At 39.7% G+C, this 27,441-nt stretch overlaps 2 protein-coding genes across 4 annotated transcripts; both read left to right on the top strand.

Annotated features, from left to right (window-relative positions):
* The first annotated feature begins 2,458 nt into the window (after positions 1–2,458).
* Positions 2,459–11,264, top strand: cuedc1b (CUE domain containing 1b). Of its 2 annotated transcripts, XM_077541464.1 has the most exons (11): positions 2,463–2,731; positions 4,571–5,069; positions 5,271–5,398; positions 6,103–6,229; positions 6,689–6,947; positions 7,519–7,584; positions 7,731–7,808; positions 7,883–7,976; positions 8,925–8,983; positions 9,553–9,622; positions 10,355–11,264. In XM_077541464.1, coding segments are annotated over exons 2-11 (1,185 nt in total). In that variant the 5' UTR covers positions 2,463–2,731; positions 4,571–4,766; the 3' UTR covers positions 10,356–11,264. The 2 variants fall into 2 exon arrangements, with proteins under 2 accessions (XP_077397592.1, XP_077397590.1); XM_077541466.1 differs by lacking the exon at positions 7,519–7,584 and having other exon boundaries at positions 2,459–2,731.
* Positions 11,265–12,326: 1,062 nt separating this feature from the next.
* On the top strand, positions 12,327–26,220 carry wsb1 (WD repeat and SOCS box containing 1). Of its 2 annotated transcripts, none has more exons than XM_077541516.1 (9): positions 12,327–12,738; positions 15,024–15,192; positions 15,787–16,070; positions 16,250–16,396; positions 17,209–17,309; positions 20,895–21,067; positions 21,783–21,896; positions 24,817–24,924; positions 25,418–26,220. In XM_077541516.1, exons 1-9 carry the CDS (start codon positions 12,699–12,701, stop codon positions 25,578–25,580), a joined length of 1,299 nt encoding a protein of 432 aa, XP_077397642.1. In that variant the 5' UTR covers positions 12,327–12,698; the 3' UTR covers positions 25,581–26,220. The 2 variants fall into 2 exon arrangements, with proteins under 2 accessions (XP_077397642.1, XP_077397643.1); XM_077541517.1 differs by having other exon boundaries at positions 12,328–12,738; positions 16,250–16,381.
* Positions 26,221–27,441: the final 1,221 nt, after the last annotated feature.

The raw sequence follows: 27,441 nt of genomic DNA, 5'->3' as shown, positions 1-27,441 counted from the left end.
AAAAAAAAAAAAAAAAGGCAAGACTCTAATGGCCAGGAAATGAGAACATTTGTGGAAATTGCAACAATTTGTTTTATCAAACAAAACACTATATCAGTTTACTGATATGTTTGCTAAATGTTGCCATTTGAAACACTCCTGGGCTGCTGCCTCGATTATGTCCCTTTTTTTTTTTCTCTCCTTTTTTTTGGGGCACGTGTGTGAAAATTCAGACCAATGCGGTTATATTTAAAGCGGGGGCTCGATGCACATTATAAACGAGTACTTTTCAGCCTTTTGTCTTGGTGAAACTTTTTCGGTAACTCGAATGAAATCCCAGCAGTTGAGGCACATAATGGGAACATGAAGGTGAGAGACTCAAAAGACGCGAATGAATCTGCAAAACCAAGGTTGGTAATCCGTATACCTGCAGGCAGCTTTTGGTGAGTTTGTATAAATTGGCTTTTTAAGAAAAAAAAGGGAATTCTCCCAGGAGCACGGGCCGTCCTCTTGTATGTGTAACCCCAAATATATAGTAAATACTGTAATGCAAATGAACTTGCACCACACCTGACACTAACTTGGGTTCTATGTAAATAAGATACAATTAATTTTATATAACACAAGAGTGGAATTCAAAGGGAGTGACGGGTATTTATTACTATTCTTTGGTCTGTTCTGGTTCATCTTGCCTCAACCTTTCACGCACTATATTTTATAAACTTGTCGGACTGTTTTTGTTTGTTTTGAATAGCTAGACAAGTCATCATGGGGATATTTGAAAATATTGTGCCCAAAATATTGGACATGTACAGATGAAGTTTTTTTTTTTTTTTTTTTTTTTTTTTGCTCGGCTCATCTTCATTTTGACTGTACAGATCTATTAGGGGAAAAAAACAATAAAGGCTGTTTAAAGTGTGTATATACACGCATTTGTTTTCAAGTGCTCTCCATTATTTGTGGAAGAATTCTTAATTGCAATGTTTTGTCAATCCTACGAGCAAGACGAGTGTAATCGTATACGTTTGTGCTGTGGAGTTTGACAGCAAGGCAGCTTTATTGACATAAGTGCACGACATTTTTAATACCAGCGGTGTCCAAACTTTTTCAATTGAGGGCCACATACAGAAAATCAGAAGATATAATGTTATGAAGCGAAATTGTGTTTAGTCCTAAAAATTGATTTGTGCTTTTGCATATTTAGAAAAATGCTACAGTATATAAACCAATTTATTTGTAATATGGCAGTAGGGTTATTATAGTTTTGCAATTTTTCATTTTAGTTTTCAGGGTGGTTTTTATTTTATATAAAACATGCTTAGTTTTAGTTTAAGTATTGGTAGGGTTTTTTGTTTTGTTTTAAATGTATATTACTTGTGCACAATATTTAAAAAACAGCATGGGAGCAACGTCATCTTTTGGTGCTCTTCTATTGGCTGCTGCTAGATGACGTCACTTTTTTGTGACATACTTTCAAACGTCATTATTCCGGTTTATATCAAAATAAATCTTCTAAAAATCACATTTCAAATCATCTCCAAAGGCTCATGCATTAAATTAATGACCGAAGACTAAAACGAAGGACATGTTTGCTGTAATTATAGTTAGTTTTAGTTAGTTTTGTAAACATAAAATGTAGTTTCAGTTTTCGTTTTTTAAAAAGCATTTTCGTTTTTATTTTATATCGGTAACAATATTGTTTTGTGAATTTTAGTTGGTTTTAGTGAAATAAAATAACCTTTTAATGGCACCGGGGTACATCCTGGACTGCCAGCCACTCACAGGGCGCACCGAGGGACAATTCGGAGCGATCAATCAACCTGCCATGCATGTCTTTGGAATGTGGGAGGAGACCGGAGTACCCGGAGAAGACCCACGAGGGCACGGGGAGAACATGCAAACTCCACCCAGGAATGGCCGGAGCCAGGACTCGATCTTACGTACTGCCAACACAACAAAGGTGGAAAAGACTGACAGGATCCACTGCATTTTACTTCCTAAAGAGGAGAAGGAGGACTGAACAAGCTTGTAGTTCTCTGAAGCTGGAATTCTGACCTTTTGTCTAATAGTCATCTTTAGATGTGAAACACAAAATGTCTTTAGCACACAGCAAAAGCACGTGAATTAATCTGGCTGTTTCAATACTTTTGGAATGAATGCTAGTTAGTTACTAATGTTTAGTATCACAAACTGTAAATTGTTGCCCATTTGGCATCCATTGCATCATCCTGGAAGGGGATTACCACATCCGTGGCCCCTTCTCAAGTTTTTATTTTATTTTATTTTTTTATTATATAATTCGATTTTCTTTGCCCTTTTGTTGTTATATCAGGGGATGTCGTTGGTATTTGTCAACTGTGTGCATATGAAGCCTTTCGAGACTTGTGTGATTAAGGGCTATATACAGTAAATAAACTTGACTTGAAAGGGCGAAATGAGACAATCTTGTTGCATTTGTAATCGTTTTTGCTGGTGGGGAACACTCGGTGAACATCCTTTCTCGACCAATATGTTGTGTTGTTACACGCTGTGTGCACTGGGTAAATGGACACATCCGGTTGCTAGCTGAGCTAGCATGCTAAGAGTGTGGAGGACAAGCAGCATACTTCTGTTTCCTATAAGTGTACAATAATACGGCCTATCGTCCGGTTGGTTACAGTGGCTGGTTCTTCTGTCGAGACACCGCTACACTGTGGAGACTTTTTTTTTTTCTTTCTTCTTCTTCTTCTTCTCCTTGAGACGCACCCAGTCTGTGAGTAATCGTAGTCTAGCCGAACCAGTCAGACTTGTTTGACTTTAAGTAATGGTATTGATGCATTACATCAAATGTATACTGGAGTGGAAATTGTCAAATATCTGATTTAGTCTCTTTGTTAATAAGCATAAGAGCAAAAATGGCAAAAAATCTCAAATGCTGGGCGCCACCAAACGAAAACAAACAAACCAACAATGTCGTTATTTGTTGATGCCCTGGATCGATGACGAATTTAAACTGGGCCGATTTGGATCGGGTGCTACTGGGGGTGGTTCAGGCCTTGTAGGACCTTTGAAAGTGAATGTTTTGGTAGTTACTGTCGAGATCAGAATGTTCTTGACATTTTAACGTTAAAACCACGGCATGGCCACTACTGGCGTTTTGTTTGTTTGTTTGTTTTTCTTTTCTTTCTTTTTTTCCCTTTTTTTTTTATCGATTCATCGGTACACCGTTTGCGACTCGGGGAGACGACAGCGTTAGCTGACTGTTAGCAGTGAGTTGCTATGATGAGAAACAAACAGTGCGAACGCGAAGCTATCATGAAGATCACGTTATAATCATTTTTAAGACCATTTCCTTGATTCACTTGGAGTTTTTTTTTTTTTTTTTTTTAAACAGTGCTTGCCTGTGAAAGACAGACGTGGTTGATGAATTTTGACTGTATTTATTGCTTTTGCACAGTCCCAGTTTTTGCCCTGATGAAGGAATATGTTGTGAGCTTTGTGTGTCCAGTATACAAAAGTCTCCAGATCTTGTGTGAATCTCAACATTCGCGAAAACACTTAGAAACACATCCGATGTTTTCTATGGGGGGGAAACCAGCAAAAATGCAACTCCACGGGCACTCAACTAATGTGTTTCAATGGGCGTCAATAGACCCTTATAGTGTGACGTCACGTTTTAGGTGTGCCCCTTGCGGTGGAGGGCAGCGAGTGAATTAGAAAACAATCAGTGTGACCTAAGAAAATAGGTCAAACGGTTGATAAAAATGCCACCTATGTTATGGCGAACTTGTGGGCGGCCGACAGATGCTCTTAATGGCTCGAAGAGGGATGAGAGTAGGGGTGTGAATTGCCTCGTACCTGACGATTCGATTCGTATCACGATTCACAGGTCACGATTCGATTCGATACCGATTAATCCCGATACGAATTTATAAGTCGATTGTTGCGATTTTTTTCATTCAAATTTAGAAAATACTAATCAGTAAGCTTGTAGAGTGTAAGATTTATATGAAAATGTATTATTTATTTATCTGAAATTTCAGTCTTATAGAGGTTGTAATCTGTTTCATGTTTGAACAGCATTAAAATAAAATATTAAGGCTTAATGTTCCGTTCATATAACATTCTTCCATGCTCAAGGTGTGAATCCTAAAAAAAAATCAAAAAAAAAAATCGATTCTGCCGATTATTGAATCGATTCGAGAATCGCGCGATGTAGTATCGCGATATATCGCCGAGTCGATTTTTTTTAACACCCCTAGATGAGAGCATTCTTTCGGCTGCCGGCAAGCGATTCTAAACCCCACGAAAGACGGTGAGGAGTAAAAGACTAGCACGGTGGCTAGCATCGAATTCATTCGATTTATCGCCCAGTCCTAGTTGTGAGTGAGTTTTTACCGGTTATACCCAAGCTAACAGGACACATCTAAACGTCTCACATTGACACCTATGGACAGGAAGTTGGGGCCTGAGCTGAGATTTGTCCGCAAACCTCGGTTCACAAATCACCGTGCTACCCGTTGAGAACATGAGACGACGTCAATTTCTCATATCAGGCTTAGCTAACATAATGTCCTTTTTTTTTTTTTTTTTTTTTTTTTTTTTTCTACAGGCTATCCATGTACTCCTCACACCCCATGATTCAGCCTGCCATGCGAAAGGCCACTGAATTCAACTGTACTTGGGGATAACTGATGACTTAGGAGGAACTAGTATGTTTATCATAGAATGAGAAAGTGACAAAGAACAGCAAAAGATCACACACACGCGCAGAAGGGCCATCCTAGCGCGAGGTTGGCAAGAACTTGATGATGACCAGCCTGTTCCGGCGAAGCAGTAGCAATGGAGGATCTCGAAGCGGCGGCGGGAGCGACGCACAGGGCGAGCTTAACAACAGCAGACCCAACCGGCAGGTTCGCCGCCTGGAGTTCAACCAGGCCATGGAGGATTTCAAGATTATGTTCCCCACGATGGACTATGAAGTCATCGAGTGTGTGCTGCGTTCCAACAACGGCGCCGTGGATGCCACCATTGACCAGCTTCTCCAGATGAGCGTTGATGGACAAGCTTCAGATGACAGCTCAGACTCCGATGACAGCATCCCAGCAGAGGTCAGTGGAACATGTGCAAGGACGTCAAATGAATCGTTTCGCATCTTTCAGTGAGGAGCATCGGCAGTATTCATTTATTTAGTTATTGTTTACTAATTTGTCATTGCTTATGGAGTGGATGTAGAACACTGGAAACAAAACAGGAAATGTTTTACTTTGAATTGAACCATTCGCGTGATACGTTTTCTCCCGTCTCTCTAGATTCTGGAGAGGACACTTGAACCAGACAGTTCAGATGAAGAACCGCCTCCAATCTACTCACCACCAACATATGATATGCACATTTTTGACAGAAAATACCCAGAAGCTCCACCAACACCCCCACCAAGGTAAGACGAGAGTCCTTGGCTCCAAAATGTGCCATTGACCAGGGGCCACACCAGGTTTCATGGAAATACGTTTTCTTTTAATGTTCCAAGTGTCCCAAAGACGTATTTATACGTTTTTTTTGGTTGTTTTTTTTTATGCTAGAGCATACAGAAGGCTTTGACGCAGCCTCTCAACTGCAAAGAACGGTTGTAGAAATGGTAGTTATTACACAAGCGGCCAGCAGGTGGCAGCAGAGCAAAAGAGATCAACCAGGGCCATGTAGAAAAAAAGCTCAATTACTTCCAATTTTAAAGAGATTTGTGAAAACTGATGAAACGTAGCTCTCTTCTAACGCTACTTGCTGCAAAACGGAAACAGATAGAAACATACTTTTTTTTTTCCTGATGAAAGAAGAGACTTTAATCTTTCTTTTGGTAGCTTTTATAGCAATTGAACACAATATTCTGTGGGCCTTGCAAAAATCAGTCCAAATCCAGTAAAACAGCCGGGAGCGAACGGGATTGCGAAATGTGAAAATGGCGGCGAGTGAATGAGTTAAAATTGCTGTAACTCAATGTTTTATGTACGTCCATGTATTATATATCATTTTTAAAGGGAATTAAGTGTAGAATTTGAATGACTATCTCAATTTTGATTTGACACATGGTTTTTACTCTAATATTCCAAATATCGTTATTTCTTGCTTCATCATCTCCCTTCGTAGATTTGAAGCGCAGCCACCTTCAGATCCCCAACAGGTGAAAAGCTTCCGAAATTGGAACCCTCCATTGCTTGGGAATCTCCCAGATGATTTCTTGAGGATCCTGCCTCAGCAATTAGAAAGTAGAAAGGTAAGTTAAAAACCAAACTCGCGTGCAAAATCACGTAAGTCGGAAGTCCCGCCTCTTCCGTGGCATGTACGCCATACGTTTACGAAAAACTGTCGGAACAACTCATGGCCTGCGGGACGAATGACGAGGACGTGCATAGACACCCATCGATTATCGAGCGATTATCTACGCTCAACAAACGGTCTTAGCCAGAAAGATGCATGGACGCCGATCTATTATCTATCTACTCTATTTTCTAGCCGTAGCTTTTGTGTTTGTTTTTACCTTTCATATCTTGACATTTCTTTCGTACCAAGAGGCCATATTTTCCTGTTGAGGCGTTTCGAAACTTTCGCACGAAGAGACGTTCGTAAGTGGAGGTGCCGCTGCATGAGGAGATGGATGACGATTGCTGGATATTGAAATCATAAGGTGTTTTCTCAACAATCTTTATGAAGCTGTCTTTCTTTTCCCCCGCAGAGTACTCGGTCCGATCTGTCCCAGCTTGGGTCGTCACCGTCCTCATCTTCAGTTTCTTTGAGTCACTGGGCAGCCCAGTCAAGTTGTCAGTCCGGAGCCGTAGCGGCCTCTGGTCCAGGTCTGACGGCAGTCGCCGCAGAGCAAGACAAGAAACGGAAGCAGTACCTGGAAGACGAGCGCATTGCCCTTTTTCTGCAGAACGAGGAGTTCATGAGAGAGCTGCAGCGAAACCGCGAGTTTCTTGTCGCCTTGGAGAGAGGTAAGCCTTTTATCGACGGCGTCTCGCACAAGTGAGCACATCGGTCCAAGTCTTCAGGCGAAGAAGACAGATGAGCTTAGTTTGTATTAGTATTATTATTATTATTAATATCTAATTTATTTTTATTTATTTTATTTAGATTTTTATATATATTATGTTATAATATGAATGATTTAGTTTTTATTTGTATTCTTATTAATTTATTTTTATTATTTATTGATATTTATTTTATTTTTATTTATTAATAATAATCATCATAAAACTAATCATAGAATATTATTATTATATAATAATAATAATTATGATGATGATGATGATTATTTTTCTTATTATTTTATGATTAGTTTTCATCGTGGATTTATTACCTGAGCAATATATTGATAATCGCGGGTATCGTCATATCGTGAGCTAATCGATATCGAGAGCATTGTATGGCATATCGTATCGTATCTTGAGGTTCCCGCCCCTCGTCGCGATCGCCCGTGTAACTCCGCCCACAACATGTTTTGTGCTCGCGACTCGTCGCTTGTTGGTTTCGTGGTGATCCTAACATGTGATCCTTGTTTTTTAGATCGCTTGAAATATGAATCAAAGAAATCAAAGTGCAGTCGTTCTTCGAGCTCGGAGAATTGCACAGGTAGAAATCGTTCATTGAACAGAATGCTCGTGCAATGACGTGTTCATTGATTGAATTTCCCTCACGTGATTATTCGACGATCGTCACATTCCAGCGTTACGGTCGGTGCGAGTCCGTTAAGTGCCGCTGTTGTCATTGTGCCCCAGAATCGTCCTCTGCACCCGCATCGGAGGCTGTTTCAGAAGATGCGCTGTTTCGAGACAAACTGAAGCATATGGGAAAATGCAAGTCGCACACTTTTAAATACGACACGTTTCTTATCGGATTCATATTCAACCGAATGAACTTTTCTTTTCAGCTACGAGAAAGAAGCTCTTCGAAATTGCCAAAACTTTCTCAGAAAAGACCAAGAGAAGAAAGTCCAAAAGGAGAACACTTCTGAAGCATCATTCGTATCCTGAACAAAAATTGTTGGTGCGCTTGCTTAAAAAGATCAACTTGAATTTGTTGAAAAGCATTTTGACGAGATGTCCAGTTTATGGGAGAATGTCCTTCAGTCACATTTGAGGGCAGGCTCATGCTGGACTTCAGCTGGACGAAGCCGCCGCCCATTGGGGGCCGAGTGGGCCGCATTTATCACTTAATACAATATTACTTAAAGATCACCTGAAATGAGCTTTGCAGCAATGACGCCAATCATCCTCGAATACTGTATCAAAAGAAATTGTACCTTGTTGTCGAGTTGCAGTCTCCACGAGGAAGTTCTACTCTGTTAGCCTAGCATCAAACGAGCGGATTTTAGTGGGCGTGGCCAAGGCTCGCCAGACTTCCATGTGTTTTTGCCCACAAAATGAGTTGGGCGTGGCCAAGTCTCATCTTTTCCGGGTGCTCCAGTTTACAAACGGAGTCTTCACGTCTGCCCCTGAAGGAATATTGGCTCATTAGTTTCAATAGTTGGTATCGATCCCGGGATAAGTGAAAGATGTTCTGCTAATCCACGTTTGTATTGTCCCAAATTCCTCAAGCAGTCGTCAGTGAAATGTTTGCCACGATGCACATTTTCCGGGTGCAGCTGCTGGGATTGACACCCCCGTACCGGTCGAACCGTAATTCATACGGAGTAAATGAACACTTCCCCGGAACCGGGTCAACCTCGACTTTCCATCGGCGTCGGTGTCGGCCCTCCGCGACCCTCCGGGCCACGAAATCGGCCACCCCACTCGTGGGAACTAACACGTTTTGAGAGTTGCTTGGGCATATTTAATGCATACAAGCAGTGCAGAACACATCAAAGAAATTCATTCATTCATACTTTGTCACCCACGTCCATATTTCAGTGTTTTTCTAATATTGTACATTGGAGCAGCCTTGACCTCATTTCCTTAATTCAACTTGACCAGGTTGGGCACCGCTCAGTCCACAGCGAATCTCCTTGACGATGTGGAAGGAAACTCCTGTGGTAAGAAATTGATCTCATGTTGATGAATCTTCTCATCCAGCCAGGTTTTGTATTCTCGGGACATTTTATCTGGTGGAAATGGACTTTTTAGGGTCTTCTGGTTGGAATACACCTTGATTGTATTCTTGTCAGTTGTAACAATGATTACGGAGGCACCTGAAGGCCACAAGTGGCTGCCTGTGTAGCGTTTGTCATTCGAATAAATGAACATTTAACAAGAATTTTTATGTGAATAAAAATGAACATTAAAATAAGTGTATGCATTCGAGCACACTTTGCACCCCTTAATTCAAACCTATCCGACATTTTGACTTGACGAGTGTAATTTGTCTTGTCATGCAATTGCGCTTCTGCTCACCATTTTTCCGAGCAGCATGCAATGGACAAATCATGTCACGTGGCACAGAAAGTCGCAATGGACGTGACGTGTGGTGGGAAGTCGGTCAAGGAAAAGGAAAAATGTTCTTGAAATAATTAGCAGTAGTTGTAAATCAGCTGCATCAGTATAAGTACGAGAACATTTTATTTGTGGGATTTGTACATTCTTATGTGTCTTCATCTGTGCATAGAGGAAGAATGTCAATCAAGAAGAGCTGTCACTCAGGAAGAAAATGAGCAACGCAATGAGCCAGATTCTTGGTAAGCTCCGCCTCCTCCCCACGTATCATCTCGTCCTGCAAATGAGCTTATTGCATCATATGTAACATACAAACATGAGCTAGAGAGTCCATCATTGTTGAGGTGAAAGGGTTGATGGGATTTATTAAAAAAAAAAAGTTAACAGTGGTAAAAAATAACATGTTCACATTCATTATTTAACTACAGAACGCAATTTCTGGAGAAATTGGCTGAGATGCTGAATAAAAAATTGTGAATGATTTGGAGTGATACCGAATGACACGGAATCATTTACAGTTATTGAAAGGTGAACTTGAATGAACAAGTGCTGTTGTGAAACATATTATTTGTGTACGGTATGTACAGTGGAATTACAGGGGAAAAAAAGATCCAAAAAATATATTTCATAAACTATATCTTGTACTATATTGTGGCATTAGTATGAGCCACCCGAGGGCAAGAGTCAAGGTCATGAACAGACAAAATGATTCCATGTTCTAGAATACAAACCATTTACTAGCACCAATCAAAGGAAGGCCAGTCTTGAAATCAAATGGTGGCCAACATGTAAGCTCATCTTATTGGACGGCTTGTTCGAGCATCGTCTTACAAATAACACCCACTCAAAAAAAATTTTTTTATGTTTTATTTGTGTGAAAGCTGAGGCCTGTATTGTTTGTGATGACAGATGTGGGATCAGACATCCCGGGAAATGCTTTTTTTTTTTTATTTTAATGTCGTCGTGTATTTCAGATCTTTCCAGCGCTCCGCCATATCGTTACCATGGTGACAGTGGCACGACCCATTTTGGTCGTGGCCTTGAAACTCGTCAGGTCCAGCTCCAGCCAGCCCCGCGTTGATATCAGGCAATGTAAAAACTCAACAATCAGTTGAGACCCCCCAACGCTTCTTTTTCACGAAAAAAAAATCTGCATTTGCAACAGATTTGAACTGACTGTCAGTAAATACTTTATTTCTGTATTAGAATAGTTTCTCGATGATGTCATTTTAATTCCAAAATGAAAGGTATTAGTCTTTGTCCTTCTTTTCTAACCCTGTCCTCAAAACCTCTCCTTCGGGGTTCACTAGCTTATAGCAATGCTTGTTGCCTTTGTTACTTTTCAGTACAGTAGCATATTCTATGTGTGTGACTAAGCATCCTCAGGTTGGGCATTTGAAATGCAAAACATGGAAAGTGCCCCCTTTATATAGTAATAATAACAAGTAATTCATGAAGGTTTTTTTCCCCCTGTATTTCATTCCTCAGTCCCCCCCCCCCATCCCCCGCTAATCTGAGGTTAACAGAAACATATTTTTCATGTATCCAAATACTGTGGCCATTAAAGCTAAAACTGCCTAAAAGTCCACATTGAACCATGGCAACAAGTTCATCACTTTAACAGCATACAGACCAACGATATGGAAGGTGCTTATGATTTCCCAATTTTTTAAATTTGTACTATAAAAACAGTCAGAATGTGAACCATATAAAATTCTCAATGCATTTTTTTTTTTTTTTTTGGTGTATCCTTTCATCAATCTGTTTTGATCTTGTGAACTCTGTTAATATTTGTGTTCTGGCTGCCATTTTTAGTCCGTTTACTAAACGCCGCAACACGCAGGCACGACGCACAAAGCAAAAAATAAAAACATGACTGATAAATTGTGTTTTTGTTCCTTCACGTACATTCACATTCATCCCATCCATGTTCTAAATTGCTTTTCTTCACGAGGGCCACACGGACGTGCTTGACCTGTCCCAGCTGTCTTAGGATTGCTAAATTAACTTATCAGGCATGTTTTTTGGGATGTGGGAGGAAACCGGAAAAAAACACGCAGACCCAGTGTCTGTCAAAATCCAATGCTTTTTCTTTTTCTTTTTTTAATAAATGAATGAAATAAATGATTGAAACGAAATGAAAAAGATATGGAAGGAACAATTAAAAAGTAACAATTAGAGCAATGGTGTCCGACGTCCATTTTTCAGTGACCCGCACCATATGCTAAAAATGGCATTTGACCCAGTTCAAATAAAATAAAACAAAACAAAAATGTTTGGAGAGGGAAGGGGGGGTATCGAAGAACAGGTGCCATTAATGGTTATTTTAGTTCACTAAAACTAATGGGAAAAAACAAACAAAAATTCAAAAAACAATATTGTTACCGAAATAAAATAAAAGCGAAAATGCTTTTTAAAAAAACAAAAACAACTGAAACTACATTTTATGTTTCCAAAACTAACCAAAACACAGAAGTGACGTCATCTAGCAGCAGCCAATAGAAGAGCACCAAAAGCTGATGATGCGCCCATGGTGTTTTTTAAATATTACGCACAAGTAATACACTTTAAAAAAATAAATAAAAAATAAAAAGCACACTTAGCTTATTCCTGCTCTACAACTCCGAATTAAATGCATCCAAACTAAACCAACTACAATATCAGCATAGGGTATTTGATATGACTTCACAATAAAAGTAAAACAAAACATCATTACTGTATGATCCATCCACCCATTTCCTTGACCGCTTATTCCTCACAAGGGTCGCGGGGGGGGTGCTGGCGCCTATCTCAGCTGGCTCTGGGCAGTAGGCGGGGGACACCCTGGACCGGTTGCCAGCCAATCGCAGATTACTGTATGATTTACTGTGAAAAACACCAGAAGTGGGTATTGCTATGGAAACGGTGCTGACGTAAATGAAAGCCCGCCCACTCTTGAAGCCCACTCCTCCCACCGGCCTCAACCGGATGAAAATAGCTTGATACATTCAGTCTACGATTAGAAGCCGTTAAAATTAGGACTGTGATGTGAACGACAACGCTTTAGGGGGGTTAATAGACATTATTGTGTCAGCCGTATTGTATTATCAAATGTAAAAGAGTAGTTTAAGTAGAGAGTCTTAAGTAATCAAATAGGGTTTGCGACGACCGCGTTTTGTAGCCAGTCGTGCGGTTTTGAGGCGGAGGGATCTAGCTGACGATAGCAGAAGCTGAAGAGGGGAAAAAGAGCCGTCGACATCCGCGGCTGTTGAATTTCCACTTCAAGCCTCGTTTTACGTCGGTGCTTGGCTTTTCTTCTTGGTCTCTGCCCTCATTTAGATGGCAAGCTTCCCAGACTCTATAAACGAAAATGATATAGGTAAGTACAGCTGCCAACGTGTACGCTTTTCTTGTCTTGTCTTGTCTTGTCTTTTCTCTTCTCTGTGGGCTGGGGCAGGGGTCGACGATCAGGAACGACTGCAGCTTCGTCTCCGTAGACAACCTGAGCCATCTTGGCCTCCCTTACGATTTATTTGGAAATAAAAATCCGAACACATTTTTAAAGATAAGATACTCACTACGGCGTAATTGCTTTTAAATTGTATATGGAATGCTGTGGGGGAATTATTGGCCTCGTTGGTTGATAAATTTGGAGTCTTTTGGGTGCGTCACGTCCTAGTTCATGTCGGTAATGTATTTCCACAAGTTGTATTGTTTAATTTACTTTAGTCAGCAAGGCAACGGGTGTGATAATGTTGAGTATCATTATTAAACCGTGTGAAAATATCCAAAGTCCGCAGGCAAACTTTACATCGGACGTGTCCCTCCCTCCCTCCCCCACGCCAGCGTTGGGAGTTGCCGAAACATCGCCTCGGTCTGTCCGTGCTTGTTCCGTCGTAGACGTTCCACTGTTTGAATCTTCCAAGAAGTACATCAGTCAATCTGTTCACGGTGGTTAGTTTGACAGAATTATGTTGACAGAATGTTTAAATATATTTAGTAAAAGGGGTAGGACTAGATAAGTTTTTAACTTCTTCCTACTCCCTTTTGAACATGTAAGTTATGATTAAATGAATGATTATGTTATTGGGATTTTCTTCTATTTTGATTGTTGTTGTTTTTTTGTTTTATCTCTGCTGTTCATTTGTTTATATGTTCAAAAAAATAATAAAAGGAAAGGAAAAAAAATTACTGAAAACATGGTCAGCTTTTAAGAATAGAACATCTTGACGAATACTTCCAGGTGACTGTTGACGAGCTACCGAAACAGGGGGAAAAAAAGTCCAGACGTTTGAGAATAATGTTTAGTTGAAATCGGCACGATGCACACCACAGATTTGTTTCAATGTCGTTAAATTAGTTTGAACTCATTGAACTACTTGAGCTTATTAATTAAACGAGTGACTATGTTGCAGTAAGACAAAATACACAAATGCCTCAACTGTTGAAATACATATTTCATGCTTTCAATACATAAAAAAACAGCTTAATGGCCTTTTACACTTTAAAATTTATCTTATTTAAATAATAATTTTTTCCTGACATAATTGGATAACATGAGCGTGAACAATAAGTTTCACGTGTTAATGAAACACGTTGTGGCTTATGACTTATGTCTCTGATGTTGAAAGGAAGCCAGCAAATTCCTGCATCCACTATTTATATTAACCCAGGAGAATGATCGCTTGGATGGCCAGTCTGAAAGAGGATCAAGTGTTGCAGTATTTTTAACCATGTACTGTTTTAGTATTTTCCACACAAATTGCTTGCGTGACCACTATAAACAAGCGTTTGTCTTCCTTAGCTGCCCAAAGCCATTCAAGCTAAGTTGACTTGTGAGCCGACTTGTGTCATTTACGTTAAATATTTAACATGGTGGTAGTTACAGATAACACAATATTATTGCCACTAGGTGGGTTTACGTGGAGAGTATTCAGATTTCAAATCATTCCGAATGAAGATCTGTGGTCACCTGTTGACATGTGACGTGATCCATCCCGATCTGCCGTTGACATGCTCCCGTCCTTTAATCAGATCGGCCATAATGCGCCGATATCGATCACGTGATTTATCAAGATGGAGTTCATTCGTCATTTCGCACAGTAGTTGTGATAGCTTGGACACTTAAGTACTTTAAAACAAGCTCTGCCCTCACAGACGAGCTTTTGGCAAGACATTTTAATGGGCGGAAACGACGGCACGTTTACGTCATGTCGGTCTGGCCATTCTGATGAACTATTTTCATGGCCAATCGGAAGCAAATTTTGATCGGATTGAGTCTAATCGGGTCAGAAAATCCAAATGTTGTGTTTACATTAATCATTTGTAATCAGGTCAAGCTTTTATTGCAATTAAATGTGTCCGTGCAAACATGGCGAGAGCAGAAATGCTTTAGTTGTCATTTTTCCAAAGTGACTTTTGGTAACCTGTGAGCCAACACACCCACACTGACCTTTATTAATTGCAGTATAACAATTAACATTTAAAAAAACAAAAATCTTTTACAGCACACATTCATCTCAAGATGAATTTTCATTTGACATTTTCATCATGCAATGCTGCGCAGAAAGCGGTATCACCTTGATGATAGGAATTTCTGAGGTTTGAGCAGAGAAAACAATTCTTGACTTCAAGAAATGAAAACTTTTTTTTTTTTTAACACAGGTAAGGCGAAGTTCATTGGTGAACTCCTGGTGCCTGTTGCTCCCTTTGACCAGAAGTCTGGGCGTGAAGCTTGGACCGTCGCCTTTGCACCCAATGGCTCTTACTTCGCTTGGTCTCAAGGGCATCGCATTGTCAGGCTGATTCCCTGGGCAAAATGTCTGAGCAATTTGTAAGTATCATCTTTTTTTTTTTTTCTTTTTTTTTTTTTTTTTTTTTTTTTCTAAGAAAGAAAAAAAAATGTAAGTATCATCTTAAATACATTATTTAATCACAATTTTGAGGTTTGGTTGATTGTTTTTGTTTTGTTTTCCCCCAATAGAAGAAATATTAAGAGTTGTTGACTTTTGACAGTTTCCTACAACATATTGTTGTAATCGGCCAATGACTCCTCACCCAGATTCATTGTATGTGATTGTGCTTTGTGATATTCGTAAAATCGATATCTTAATTTTATCAGTCCGTCTGACTGTACTGTACAACTTGTATCTGTTAACAAGCCACAATGACCTAAAGTTCCAGTTTCTGCTGAAGATGAACAATCACAAAGCATTTGCTGCCATCAGCACTTTGTAAACATTTGTCATTTTGAACGTTGGGGGAAGTGCTGACAAAGCCGAATGTTGGTTTAAGTAACAAGACACAAACACATCCATATGATGAGGGACTTGAATGGACATGTTTACACTAAAGCATGTCAGAATTAAAGTACAACAAATGAATGCATTAATTGTAGTTTAATGTTGTGCAATTATTTCTTTTTCAGTTCAGTGGGCCAGGATGGAGAAGGCACGAATGCCTTAAGTCCTCGACGCGTTTCCCGTCAGAACAGTGATGGCGGCCACTCCATACAGGCAGCTGGTGATCCCCGAGAGCACATCATTGACTGCGGCGACATCGTCTGGGGTTTGGCTTTTGGGTCATCTGTGCCTGAGAAGCAGAGCCGCTGTGTTAACATCGAATGGCACCGGTTTAAATTTGGCCAGGACCAGTTGCTACTGGCAACTGGCCTCAACAATGGCCGCATCAAAATCTGGGATGTTTACACTGGTGAGATACTTGAAAATAAACATTTTGCACCGCATACGTTCACATTGCCTGTAATTTGTCATAGCTAAAGCCATAGCAAATTCATAATGTATGTCTTTGTAGATGCGCAATATCTTCCGAGCAGCCACTCATGGTAGTAGAGATTTCTGTTCATCTTTTGGTTTGATGACATTTCACAGGTAAACTGTTGCTGAATCTCATGGATCATTCTGATATAGTACGAGACTTGACCTTTGCCCCTGATGGCAGTCTCATGCTGGTGTCTGCATCCAGAGATAAGACCCTTCGCGTGTGGGACCTCAAAGACGATGGTGTGTTTATAGCTGGTACATGAACTATATACATTCTTGCAAGTTATTCATAGAAGCTTAAAAAAAAAATTTTTTGCGTCAGTGTCCTTTTAGGGACTGTCATAGTTTTAACTAGAAAAATTTCCACAGAAATTTTGGATGTGACTGCTAACTCTTGCAAAGTGGAAAGCCGCATGCACTGAACAGTTTGCCAATCCTGTTGAAATCAAGTCACTTCCTGTTGAAATCAAGTCACTTCCTGTTGAAATCAAGTCACTTCCTGTTGACATCAAGTCACTTCCTGTTGAAATCAAGTCGGGTCCTGTTGACATCAAGTCACTTCCTGTTGAAATCAGGGCACTTCCTGTTGAAATCAAGTCACTTCCTGTTGAAATGAGGGCACTTCCTGTTGAAATCAAGTCACTTCCTGTTGAAATCAGGTCACTTCTGGGTAATTTCTTGTTGAAATCAGGACCCAATCCAGATACAGTACCTGGTATATCGGTGGTCGCCAATCCCAAGTTTTCTACTTTAATTTTAATACTTAATTCAATTCAAACCATGTTAACAGGTCCCTACTCTGTCTCAGCTGTAGCCCCTTAAAGGCAACTATTTTTTTTATAATGCACGATGAAGGCATGCCCGTTGTTTGGTATGCTATCCATCCAGTTTTATCCTCAATTGGGCTCATGTGTGTGCTGGAGCCTATCCCAACTGTCTTTGCAATACTAATCAATGACTCGTGTTTTACACTCTTGACTGCCGTGCTTCTCAATTATCTTTTGTTGTGGAATTGTGTTTTAGTACAAACCAAGATGTTTTTGTTTGTTTGTTTGTTGTTTATTTAGGTAACATGGTGAAAGTTTTGCGAGGTCACCAGAATTGGGTCTACTGCAGTGCCTTTTCCCCCGACTCGTCCATCCTGTGCTCTGTTGGCGCAGGCAAAGCAGTAAGTAAACATGTTCCTCCTGATTTGCTCGTTTATTGTTGTGCTATTGCTTGTGACTAGCTATGCTCAATGAAGCTCGAATTGGAATGAAATTGAACCCATCTCAGCACTGCTCACCTACACGCTAAAAGCAGTCAGACTGATCTGTGTCATAAGTCAAGTGCGCTGCATCGAGATTTTGTTTTTTGTTTTTTTTTCTGCTGTGGGGAAAAGTGTTTTTGCTGTACTGAATTTGGCAAAACTCACAACTTACTGTTTGTACACACATCTACCTACATCTAATTCAGTGTTAACTGAAGTGCTGAAAGCCAAAGAGAAACACTCAGATATGTGATTTCATTAAAAACAATAACTACTAACTTTTTTTTTAAAGCAATTCCTGTTATTTATGACTGATTGGCCACACAAACAAAATCTGTTTGCTATTTATAACTAGGGCTCGACCGATATGGATTTTTTTTTTTTAGGCTGATGCCGATACCGATTTTAGCAGCAAAAAAAAAAAGACCGAATACCGATTAATCTGCCGATTATTTTAAAATATATATATAATACATAAAATTATTACATAAAGTCCATTCATCCCTGCACTTTGAACAGTCAAACACTGTTTTTAAGTACAAATTACATTGTAAATATCACGTGAAATTCAAGCTTCTTGCATTTTTTTTTTTTTTTTTTTTTTTTTTTTTTTTTTTTTTTTTAATAAATATATAACCTGGGACCTCGGGGGATTGTATTTTGTGCCATGTCGTGGAAATGTGAAATGACAGACAAACAAAAAAAAAGTCATTGGATATTTGCATCCTTGAATTTTGAGTAAAGATAAATAATTTCTTTAAATCCTTGATATCTCAACTTTAAATATAACTTGAAATAACAATGACAAAATAATATATGAATATATTAAAATAATGGCAACTTAAAAGGCAGAACAAAAACAAATGCTGGCACATATGCAATGAGAACAGAAGAAAGCTGCAATTTTTAATTTGATTAAAATAACTTATTTTACACAAATTGGAAGGAAATTATGCCTTTGCATAGTTTTTTATTTTTATTTTTTTTACTTGTGGGTATGTGTTTCCACGGCGTTGGTGTGTTAATGTGCGTTATTTGAAGGAATATCACTCCCGAAGTCGATGCTAATTTTCCGTTAGCGTGTCAATTGACTCTAGCATTAGCGCTAGGTTGGCGATGTTTTAGAAACAAAGTATGTTTTGAAATATACTGTGGATGTAATTTTTTTTGTTTTTTTTTGTTGTATGTGGAGTTTCACAATAAACTCCAACTGGGCGTCATTCAACATTTTAAAGATGCTTCGGGAAAACAGAATCTCATATGCAACACGCTTGCTAATTGCCAGTGCTACGCAAAATGGTGCATTCGGGGTACTTTTTTTTTTTTTTTTTTTTTTTTTTTTTTTTTTTATGATGAAAAAGGTTTTAAGGGGAAAACAGTCATGTGGTCGATTATCTTGGCTGACATTTGATAGGCAATAATCGGCCGGGCCCTATTTATAACATGCTAACTTCCCATTTGTAATGCATCTCAAAGACGATAGACTGGTAGTAGCCACTGCAAACAGTTTTTCAATTGTTGATGTACAAACGATAGTCGACATGTCGTTGGTAGTCGCTTTGACAAGGCTGTGTGTGTCCCTACAGTGTGTGTGTCTTGCTCTCCCTGTCACAGGTGGTGGCAGAGCTCTGTGTGTGATTTGGTTTTGAGGGGAGCGCCGCGCTGACATTTTGAGCAGCCGGTGTGAACCGCGGATGCGCATTGCCCAAAGGCCTGCCAGGGGCAACTTGGCACCTGACCCGCAAGGTCAATCTGTACGTAGGTGCTGCTCCGTGTCTGTCTACCTCTGCTGTCGCAGTTCCTATTTATTGATTTATTTTTATTCATTTCATCTCAAAACTATCATTAAACTGGTCATTAATGAATTATTCCCACTGTCCCCCTTTAAACCACCGCCTCTTTCCTCCCTAATCTCAGAATAGTACGTCCACCGTTTATTTACGCTCACTAGATTCTGTTTGTCATTTGGTCACAGCAGAGAAGGAATTCATCAAAATTGTGCACTTTGTGACAGTATAGAAAATTGTATGTTTTGTATTTGTATTACTTGAGCTCACATAAAAAGCAGGAAATGCGCGTTTGCAGCGGAGTTCCGTGCCGCATCGCTGCCGGCCAATCAGATGACAGTGACGACACGGTGTGGGTGGGGTCGATTGTGCTGCTGCTGCACTAATAATGCATGCGCATTATAAACAACATAACTCTTCATTATTTTTTAAATAATGATTTTGATTATGTATTGATCTTTGAGAACATGTTGACACCAAAAAACATAGAAAATGTGGTGTTGTATCAAGGATCTCGGATTCTTACTTTGTACCAACAGAGGCTGACAGATGCCATTGCAGCCATATTTGATTTTGTTCATATTAGCCATCAGGTAGTGACCCCAACTTCGTATGCGGTGATTTTCCTTATGCGTATAACCGAACCACCATGAAAAATTGCAAAACATGTCACAATGCACAATTTGCTCCAATTTGGACAAATCTCGATTGGATGTTTTTCTATTGGCCTTGAATCTCTCTTCAGCTGCTAACACGATGTTGTAGATGTTAGCGTGAGATTGTTGTAGACCACACAAAAAAAAAAATTGTTACTCATTTCAAAGAAACATACTTTTATCTATAAAATACTGACAAGGAAAGTACATCTCACTTTGTCCATTAAAAATACTCATTTTTACATCTGGACTTTTGAGATGTTTCTTCAACTCTCATAGCCAATAAAGCCAGCAAATTTTAATGCTGAACTTGCAGTAAATGAATGAATGACTGTAAAATGAATGTTAGAACTGGAAAGAAACCTAACACGCTTTCAATCAAATGATGCAAGCAAGCTGAGGGCTGAAGTTGCATATTACAAAATGTTATCGTCAGGCGGAGCGCACCAATGCTGATGAATGGCGAATGGTAACTTTCAAGAAATGACATTTCTTATGTGTGCGTGGGTGCGTATGTATACTTTGCCAGAGGTGTCAACCCTTTGGCCATAAAATATTCTTTTCTCTTGCAGTATCTGTCTGTGTCTCTCCGTAGGCTTCTGCCGGAGCTGCGAGTCTATTGTAAACAGAGAGAACTAAAACTCTGAAAGGGGAAACCAGTGGAGTAACATTATGTTACCTTAAGTTACTACTTGTTTTATTTTCTCTCTTTTTGTTAAAAGAATATACATCATTTTGTAGTCATTGATATAGCTTACTTAATAATGATTTAAGAATTGTGTACACTTGTAGGATCTTGTAGTTTGATACAACTGAGAATGTTAGTCATGTTGTAGTCAGCACTCACGTGACTTTTAATGTTGCATTTTGACATGTAGCATGCGTACTTTTGTTTGCTCTGATTTTTTTACTTAATGTCCATTGACACAGAGCATCACCTAATTGTGTTAATTGATTTGTTAAACAGTTGACGTGCAGACAGTAATGCTAAACATATGAAAGTACACGTAAACTGTTGGCATCATTCCAAGGATTTCAAGCCACCTTTCTTCACTTTGCAGGTGTTCTTATGGAACATGGACAAATACACGTTAATGCGGAAGTTGGAGGGGCACCACAATGACGTGGTGTCTTGTGAGTTTTCACCAGATGGGGCGCTGTTGGCCACGGCCTCCTATGACACGCGGGTTCTGGTCTGGGATCACCACAAGGCCACCGTCCTTCTGGAGTTGGGGTAAGACCTGCGGCATCAAAACATCAACTTCTAAGTACTCAAATCTTGCCATCCAATCATTAATTGTGTGTAGAAGAAGTCTATACATATGTTGAAATGTTTTGTATTGTCAAATGTTACTTCTTCCAATTGCCTTATAGAGAAAATGGATATAAATGTATGTACACATTAATAGAACTAGCCTAAGTAATCATAGTGAAAATACTTTGGATTATTATATTAATGTTGTACTACTTTTCAAACGCGTCTGTAATTGTTTGGCTTTTGCCGCACCACAAAACTTGTTTTGTGGTGTCTGTTGTATTTTGTGTTATGAATTTGATTTTTTTTTTTTTATCTATTTTTTTTTAGTTCACTTTATTTTAATCCGCTTACCTACTGCTTCTTGTTAATTATTGATGTCAATTGTATTCACTTGAAAATATTTTGTTCTTGTTTGACTTGCCTTATTCAATTTCTGTTTCATGTACAATACTTTGTATGCAGCAATGCTCGTTTTACATTTCTTTATGAATAAAGTTGAGTTGAGTTTTATGTGCGAGTTAACATATGAGTCACTACTGTAAGAAGTACTCGTGACTTTATGTGCACAGAGCTGGAATTGTAACCAACTAGAAATTAACACTACATTAGTTTTGTTCTGTTCATCAAGCCAAGTTGCTTTTCTTTTCTTTTCTTTTCTTTTCTTTTCTTTTCTTTTCTTTTTTTTTTGCAGCCACCTCTTTCCTCCTCCATCACCCATTTTTGCTGGAGGTTCGAATGACCGCTGGGTGCGTTCTGTGAGCTTCTGTCCCGACGGCCGCCACATCGCCAGCGTTACTGACGACAGGTGAGGCTTTTGTTGCCTTTTCCTTGCCGTCTTTTTGGAAAACAGCCGCGGTGACTGCAAGTGACCTTTTGAGAGTCGATGTTTGTTTGTTTTCAGTGTCGTCAGTGGCGCATAAATGTTCCATGACTCTGTTAATGTTTTATCAGCAGCTGAGTTGTTGTTTTCCTACGTTGGGTGAATGGAATTATTCATTCAAAATTGTGAAGCCTCACCCTGAAGGACTGACAGGAAGGAGACAGTTTTTCACTCTTTTTGCTATCTTGGTCCAATGGTCTCCTGATCCCCTCAAAGCACATATGACCTCATCATTGTTTCCAAAATGGCAACTTTGCTGGTGTGATTTCAGTTTAGGAAACGGGTCGAAGTCCGACACAGCCAAGTCTGGAGTGGGCTCGTAATTCAAAGCTTCTACCGGTTGCTTCAGCAATTGCAACTTTCTGATTGCTCCAACCTCTTTTGTGTCCATCTTTCGATTTGTCACACACGCCTCATCTTTGCCTGTCTGTCACCGGCGGAAAAATGAAGACACAAGTCGGTATGAGCTTTTCTAATTTCATAAGAAGTGTTGGTGTGTTTCCACAATATACACGTTTGGCTACAGTTCTTTTTTTTTTTTCTGGGTGAGACTTTGTGAACTTTTTGAACGACCCTCGTAAGGGTGAGAATCTTTGGACATCTCACGAGTCGATTCCAGTTACAATTCACTGGCTACGATACAATTATAAAATTATTATTATTATTATTATTATTATAGGGCCTGTCACAAACAAATATTTTTGAAATTAATTATCCTATAGATTACTCAAGTATCTCAAGCAACAAACAATCTGTAGGATTACTTGATTACCTGACAGCCCCCAAAACATCACTGATCTTAAAAAAAAATAAAATAAAAAATCTGCCTGGAGAAAAGATCCAAGATTTGAGGGCGTATAAATCTGTTGAAGACCTAACAGGAAACATTTGACTTCTGTCATTGCCATCCACGGTTAAATGACATGTATTGAGTTGAACTCGTTATTGACCACATACTTAATTCCCACCATCATTTACAAAAACAAACAAATCTTTTCTTTCCAGAATGTATTTTTCACATTCTGTCTCTCGCGGTAAAAGTGCCTCCATAAACACCTTGTGCAAAGTCTCACTGTAATGTGGCTGATGGAATTAAAAAAAAAAATAATCAAAAGTTCGGATAAATAGTCAGGAAGTGAATTTCTGTAGGTTGGCAGCGCTGTGATATTCCGAGTTAACCATCTTATCAACTAAGCTTTCGTCTGCACTTTTCCTCTGCTAATGAACTTCCTGCACAAAAGTTCCACTGTTTGTTGTTTGTTGATTCAAATCAGGTGTCATGACTCTTGAAATGGTGCTTGAGTGCATCGAGCAGCGACATACAGCATGCGGCTTTGTTCGGATGAGTCACATGACCGTCACCATGTGCTTATTTATTAAGCTTACTGCTGGCTGACCACACACTCAACTTTTGTTTTGGAGGGATCATGGGGAATTCCAAATAAGAAAGAAAACCAAAGATCCATGGAAAAAATGTTGTGCTCTGCGTCCTACACTGCGGGTGTGAAATGTTTAAAGTTGCAAGTGATCGAGAAAGTAGAATTCCTGTTACTGCCATAAATCATGAATAACGTTTGCCATCCAGTTGTTTCCCAGATCAATAACCTTTGACTCAGCAACGGCAAAATCACAACAGCCGCTTGTCGACTAAAGTGTCTCATTAAAGCTCAAATGACGTTCTAGTGGGTCTGAATGTCATTATTATTGTTCAATGTTTTCTTCCTGATATTCAAAGTTGAAATGCCTGTTTAGAGGGTACTTAAGGAATTTATTTATTTGCAAGGCCACAGATTTCATTTTATGTTGAATAAGTTGCAGTTTGACTGTCGTTTTGTTGGAGAGAGAAAATAATCCCACACAGCAGACAATGTTAAGATTTTACGGCAGCTGTAAAACGCGTTGAACGTCCAAAAACACGTGAAACTCGATCAGCCCGATCATGTGACTTTTGTCCGATACTCACGAAAGAGCTGACACCAAATATCAAATCAGGTCATGAGTTGTTTTCCTACAGCAGCAAAGTCAGACCACATCGTAGGTTATCATTCATCTTCAATACGGAAGTAATAAAACTATCGTTAGCGTGAGGAAAAACACTTGTAGGCCGTGAAGATGGCAATTGAGGTCGTCTTTTTGTGCCACGTGACCGCATGTTCTTACTCAGTTGTGAAAACTAGTTCAGGTAACTCATTGACTGCCTGCTGCTTTCATTGGAGAAAAACACCATTTGGACTCACAGAATATTGTGTTCTATCGCTATAAAAACATGGAACCTCCAAAAAGAAAGATTTGAGGAAATGCAAAGTGAGGCCCAGTGACAGTTTGTCAACCAGACAGAACAGGACAAAGTCGGCAAGCAGGAAAGATAACGGGAGGGAAAGAGCGCAGTCAAAAGTGTTTGCCTCTGTTGACACTCGAGAGCAAAAGCAGAAGTCGAATTTTGGGCTCCATAACGGAAACGGAGGCAGTTTTAGTTGCGGTGGTTGTTGCAGCATTTGTAGTTTGAAAAACGACATTGCAACGTCATATTGAATTTGCTTAATACTTGCGATTCAGACAATTCGATCGATGTTCAGACCGAGTGTGTGCGACGCTATTTTTTTTTAATCCTTCTTGTCTTGTGTCAATATAGTTTTATTTAGCCTTTAATGGCAGTTGCGCCGTGGGAGGCTCAAGTTACGATAGAAGCATATTGTCACGCGGCGCGATGATGTCATGCGTGCACAAACTTGAAATGTTCGCGCGTCGAGTTTTGGCCTGGTTTTGATCGTACGCGAGCCTTCTAAATGAGGCCTCCGGTCGTCTCGGTAGCCTGACCGTGTTTTCTTCCGTCTCTTTTGCTTAGACTGGTCCGTTTCTGGAGCATTGAAGAACGAGCTCCTCAGGCCATCGCCGCACTCTCCAATGGCCTTTGCTGTGCCTTCTCTCCTGAAGGAAGTGTCCTTGCTGCTGGGTAAGATGGCTAGTTTTAATATAAATAATCAAATAAAACGTGTGACTAAGGTTACAGGGAGATCCATGACATATTTCACATATATCTGCAACCTCTGGATAAAATTCAGAGAGTTTTGTTTTTGAAAAATTTGACTCTATGTATAATCTGAAATTGGATAAGTCCCAAACGAGCGCAGGATGTTCGTTTGGATGCTCCCAGTAGTCCACATCAATTCAATCCGAAATTCTTTCTCCCATCTATTCGTAATTTTAGTACCCACTGGGTCAGCGAAGGACAAAATAAAATTCTGAATGCCAGAGATCGTTCCCCTCTTCATCGAGAGCACTTTTTCCCATCTATGAATAGAAGGAAAACTAGCAAAAGTTTTAGAAACAAAATCACGAACCTGAAAATCAGCAAACTATTTTTGCTTTTGCGATGTTGCCGGTGACATTAGCGACGTGACGATGTGTATTAATGTTGACTTTGGTTTTGCGTTTGATTTTTGTAGGAGCCGTGACGGCGGCGCGCACTTTTGGGAGTGTCCTCGTAGCACCGTCAGCCTGCAGCACTTGTGCCGGATGTCTCTGAGGCGAGTGATGAGCACGCAGCAGGTGGAGGCGTTGGCCATTCCCACGCCGCTCCGTGACTTCCTGTCCTACAAAGTCATGTGATTCTTCCTGCAGCATCTGCGCAAGCACGCCGACAATGAATCATTTTTGTCTCTGTATTTATTTTCAGAGAACTCTGTAAGATGTGTGAAAGTTGATGAGAGGACGATAATTCCGTTGGAATGACGTCACCTCAAATTCTCAGCACAAGAGTTATTTTGTATATATTTATTTTTGTAACAGTTGATGGTGTGCTGAAGCCAGCGCGCCATCAACGCCTGCAAGGTCAACCTCTTTCTTCGGCTCTCGTCTCTGCCATCAATTCTCAGTTGTTGAACTCCAGTGCAAGTGTTTTTCTTCTCCTTCTGGCTCAGGCTGACTTTTGGACAGTCTTCATCTCTTCCTCCGACTTGAAATGGCTGTTGCACTTAGTACAAGGGGCTTTGCAGTGGTGCATGGTTTCAACGTCTTTTCTGTTTGCACACGTTGGAGCATACGGTGACCGTCAACCTCGTTCACGCTGGCATTTCCACGGGAATTTGTCAGTTCCCGTTGCAGCAGATGGGAAGCGCTGCCAGCGCCCGACCAAAGTGTTCTTTTGAAAGTAGTTGCCGTTTTCAGGCAATAATTCTGAAAGCAGACTTTTTGCTTGGCATGCTACGCGGCAGTGGCTTGTTGGAAAATAAATGTTTGTTTATTTTAATCAGTATTTACTCTTTTCTTTAGTCTTGAAATAGCACTCAATGTCCAACCTCCCACCTTCTCTCTGCAATTGCTTTGCAAGCAAAATGTGGATGTACTTTTTTACAGTTTCTTTTTCTTTAACGTATAGTTGCTTTTCCCACCTTTTGTGACAATGTCCAACTCTGATGTGCTCTACCAAATTGTAGCACATTCACCATGCAAACTGACCAACTTTGCTAAAATACTCCTCTTGTGTTTTTTTTTTTTTTTTTTTTTTTTGGGGGGGGGGGGGGGGGGGCACCATCATATGCTTGAGAACAGTGTTTAATGACCTCTAATAAAAACAAAGCACCTCTTACGCTTAACTGTAATCTTGTATAAAAGCTTCATACTCAATAAAGTGAGTCAAGTAATGTACGATCCTCTCCAAAAGTGTTGCAATGGCAAAGTCAGTCAGTGCCTTGTTGTTTTTGTTGTGTAAGGGAAGACATTTAGTTCCATATAGAATTCCAGCTTTTATTTCATGGTATATTCACATCTGGAAATGTTGAAACAAGTCAGGGCAGCACCTTTTGTTTGAACCCACCTTCTTTCCAAGTGAGCGAAAGAATCGGAATGTGACTGAGAGGTGTTTCGAGTTGCTCAGGTTTTGCCTTTGAGCTTGATTGCTTCACATCAGATCTGATAGTGTTTGTTTTGCTTTTGGCTTTCACCTTGTGAAAAGTTAAGCAAACATGAATGGGGAAAATCGGTCAGCAGTATTGCGCAAACATTGGGTTGAACCAAAACAATTTTTGAATGTCCCGAAAAGTACATCAAACAATAACAAGCGGATGATGACAGACGTTGTGAGAGCTGCTAATCTGCCTGTTTTGCATATATAGTTCCCAGAATGCATTGTGTGGCACAGTTGAATGAAGTTAAAAGGATGTTAATCCTTGTCATATGTGTTTGTGCTACCAGTAATTGAATTTGTGTCATATTTAACATATTTATGTTGGTCTATGATTACTTTTTTTTTTTTTTTTCCTTAACACATCCGGAACTCATACAGGCAAAGTGTTGCGTTATTTACTTTAAAAATGTTGGTTCCAATATTACTGCTCACTTGAAAAGTGGGTTCGTTCAAACAAGTGCTCTGTCCTGACGTAAAATATACTTTTATTTCCTGATGAAAGCAAAGACTCTAATCTTTCTTTTGGTAGCTTCCATGTCTTGATAGCAATAGAACAGAATATTT

This window comes from Festucalex cinctus, chromosome 13 (genome assembly GCF_051991245.1).
Source record: "Festucalex cinctus isolate MCC-2025b chromosome 13, RoL_Fcin_1.0, whole genome shotgun sequence".
NCBI lineage: Eukaryota > Metazoa > Chordata > Actinopteri > Syngnathiformes > Syngnathidae > Festucalex > Festucalex cinctus.
This window is presented reverse-complemented; position numbering and strand designations above follow the sequence as displayed.

Bases quoted from the DNA above. Each gene is read 5' to 3' on its own strand.
- cuedc1b (XM_077541464.1), top strand. From the start codon at position 4,767: ATGATGACCAGCCTGTTCCGGCGAAGCAGTAGCAATGGAGGATCTCGA. The intron at 6,948-7,518 runs GTAAGCCTTTTA...CTTGTTTTTTAG, and splicing joins TCTTGTCGCCTTGGAGAGAG to ATCGCTTGAAATATGAATCA. The intron at 7,585-7,730 runs GTAGAAATCGTT...ATTGTGCCCCAG, and splicing joins GAGCTCGGAGAATTGCACAG to AATCGTCCTCTGCACCCGCA.
- wsb1 (XM_077541516.1), top strand. From the start codon at position 12,699: ATGGCAAGCTTCCCAGACTCTATAAACGAAAATGATATAG. The intron at 17,310-20,894 runs GTAAGTAAACAT...TTCACTTTGCAG, and splicing joins CTGTTGGCGCAGGCAAAGCA to GTGTTCTTATGGAACATGGA. The intron at 21,068-21,782 runs GTAAGACCTGCG...TTTTTTTTGCAG, and splicing joins ACCGTCCTTCTGGAGTTGGG to CCACCTCTTTCCTCCTCCAT.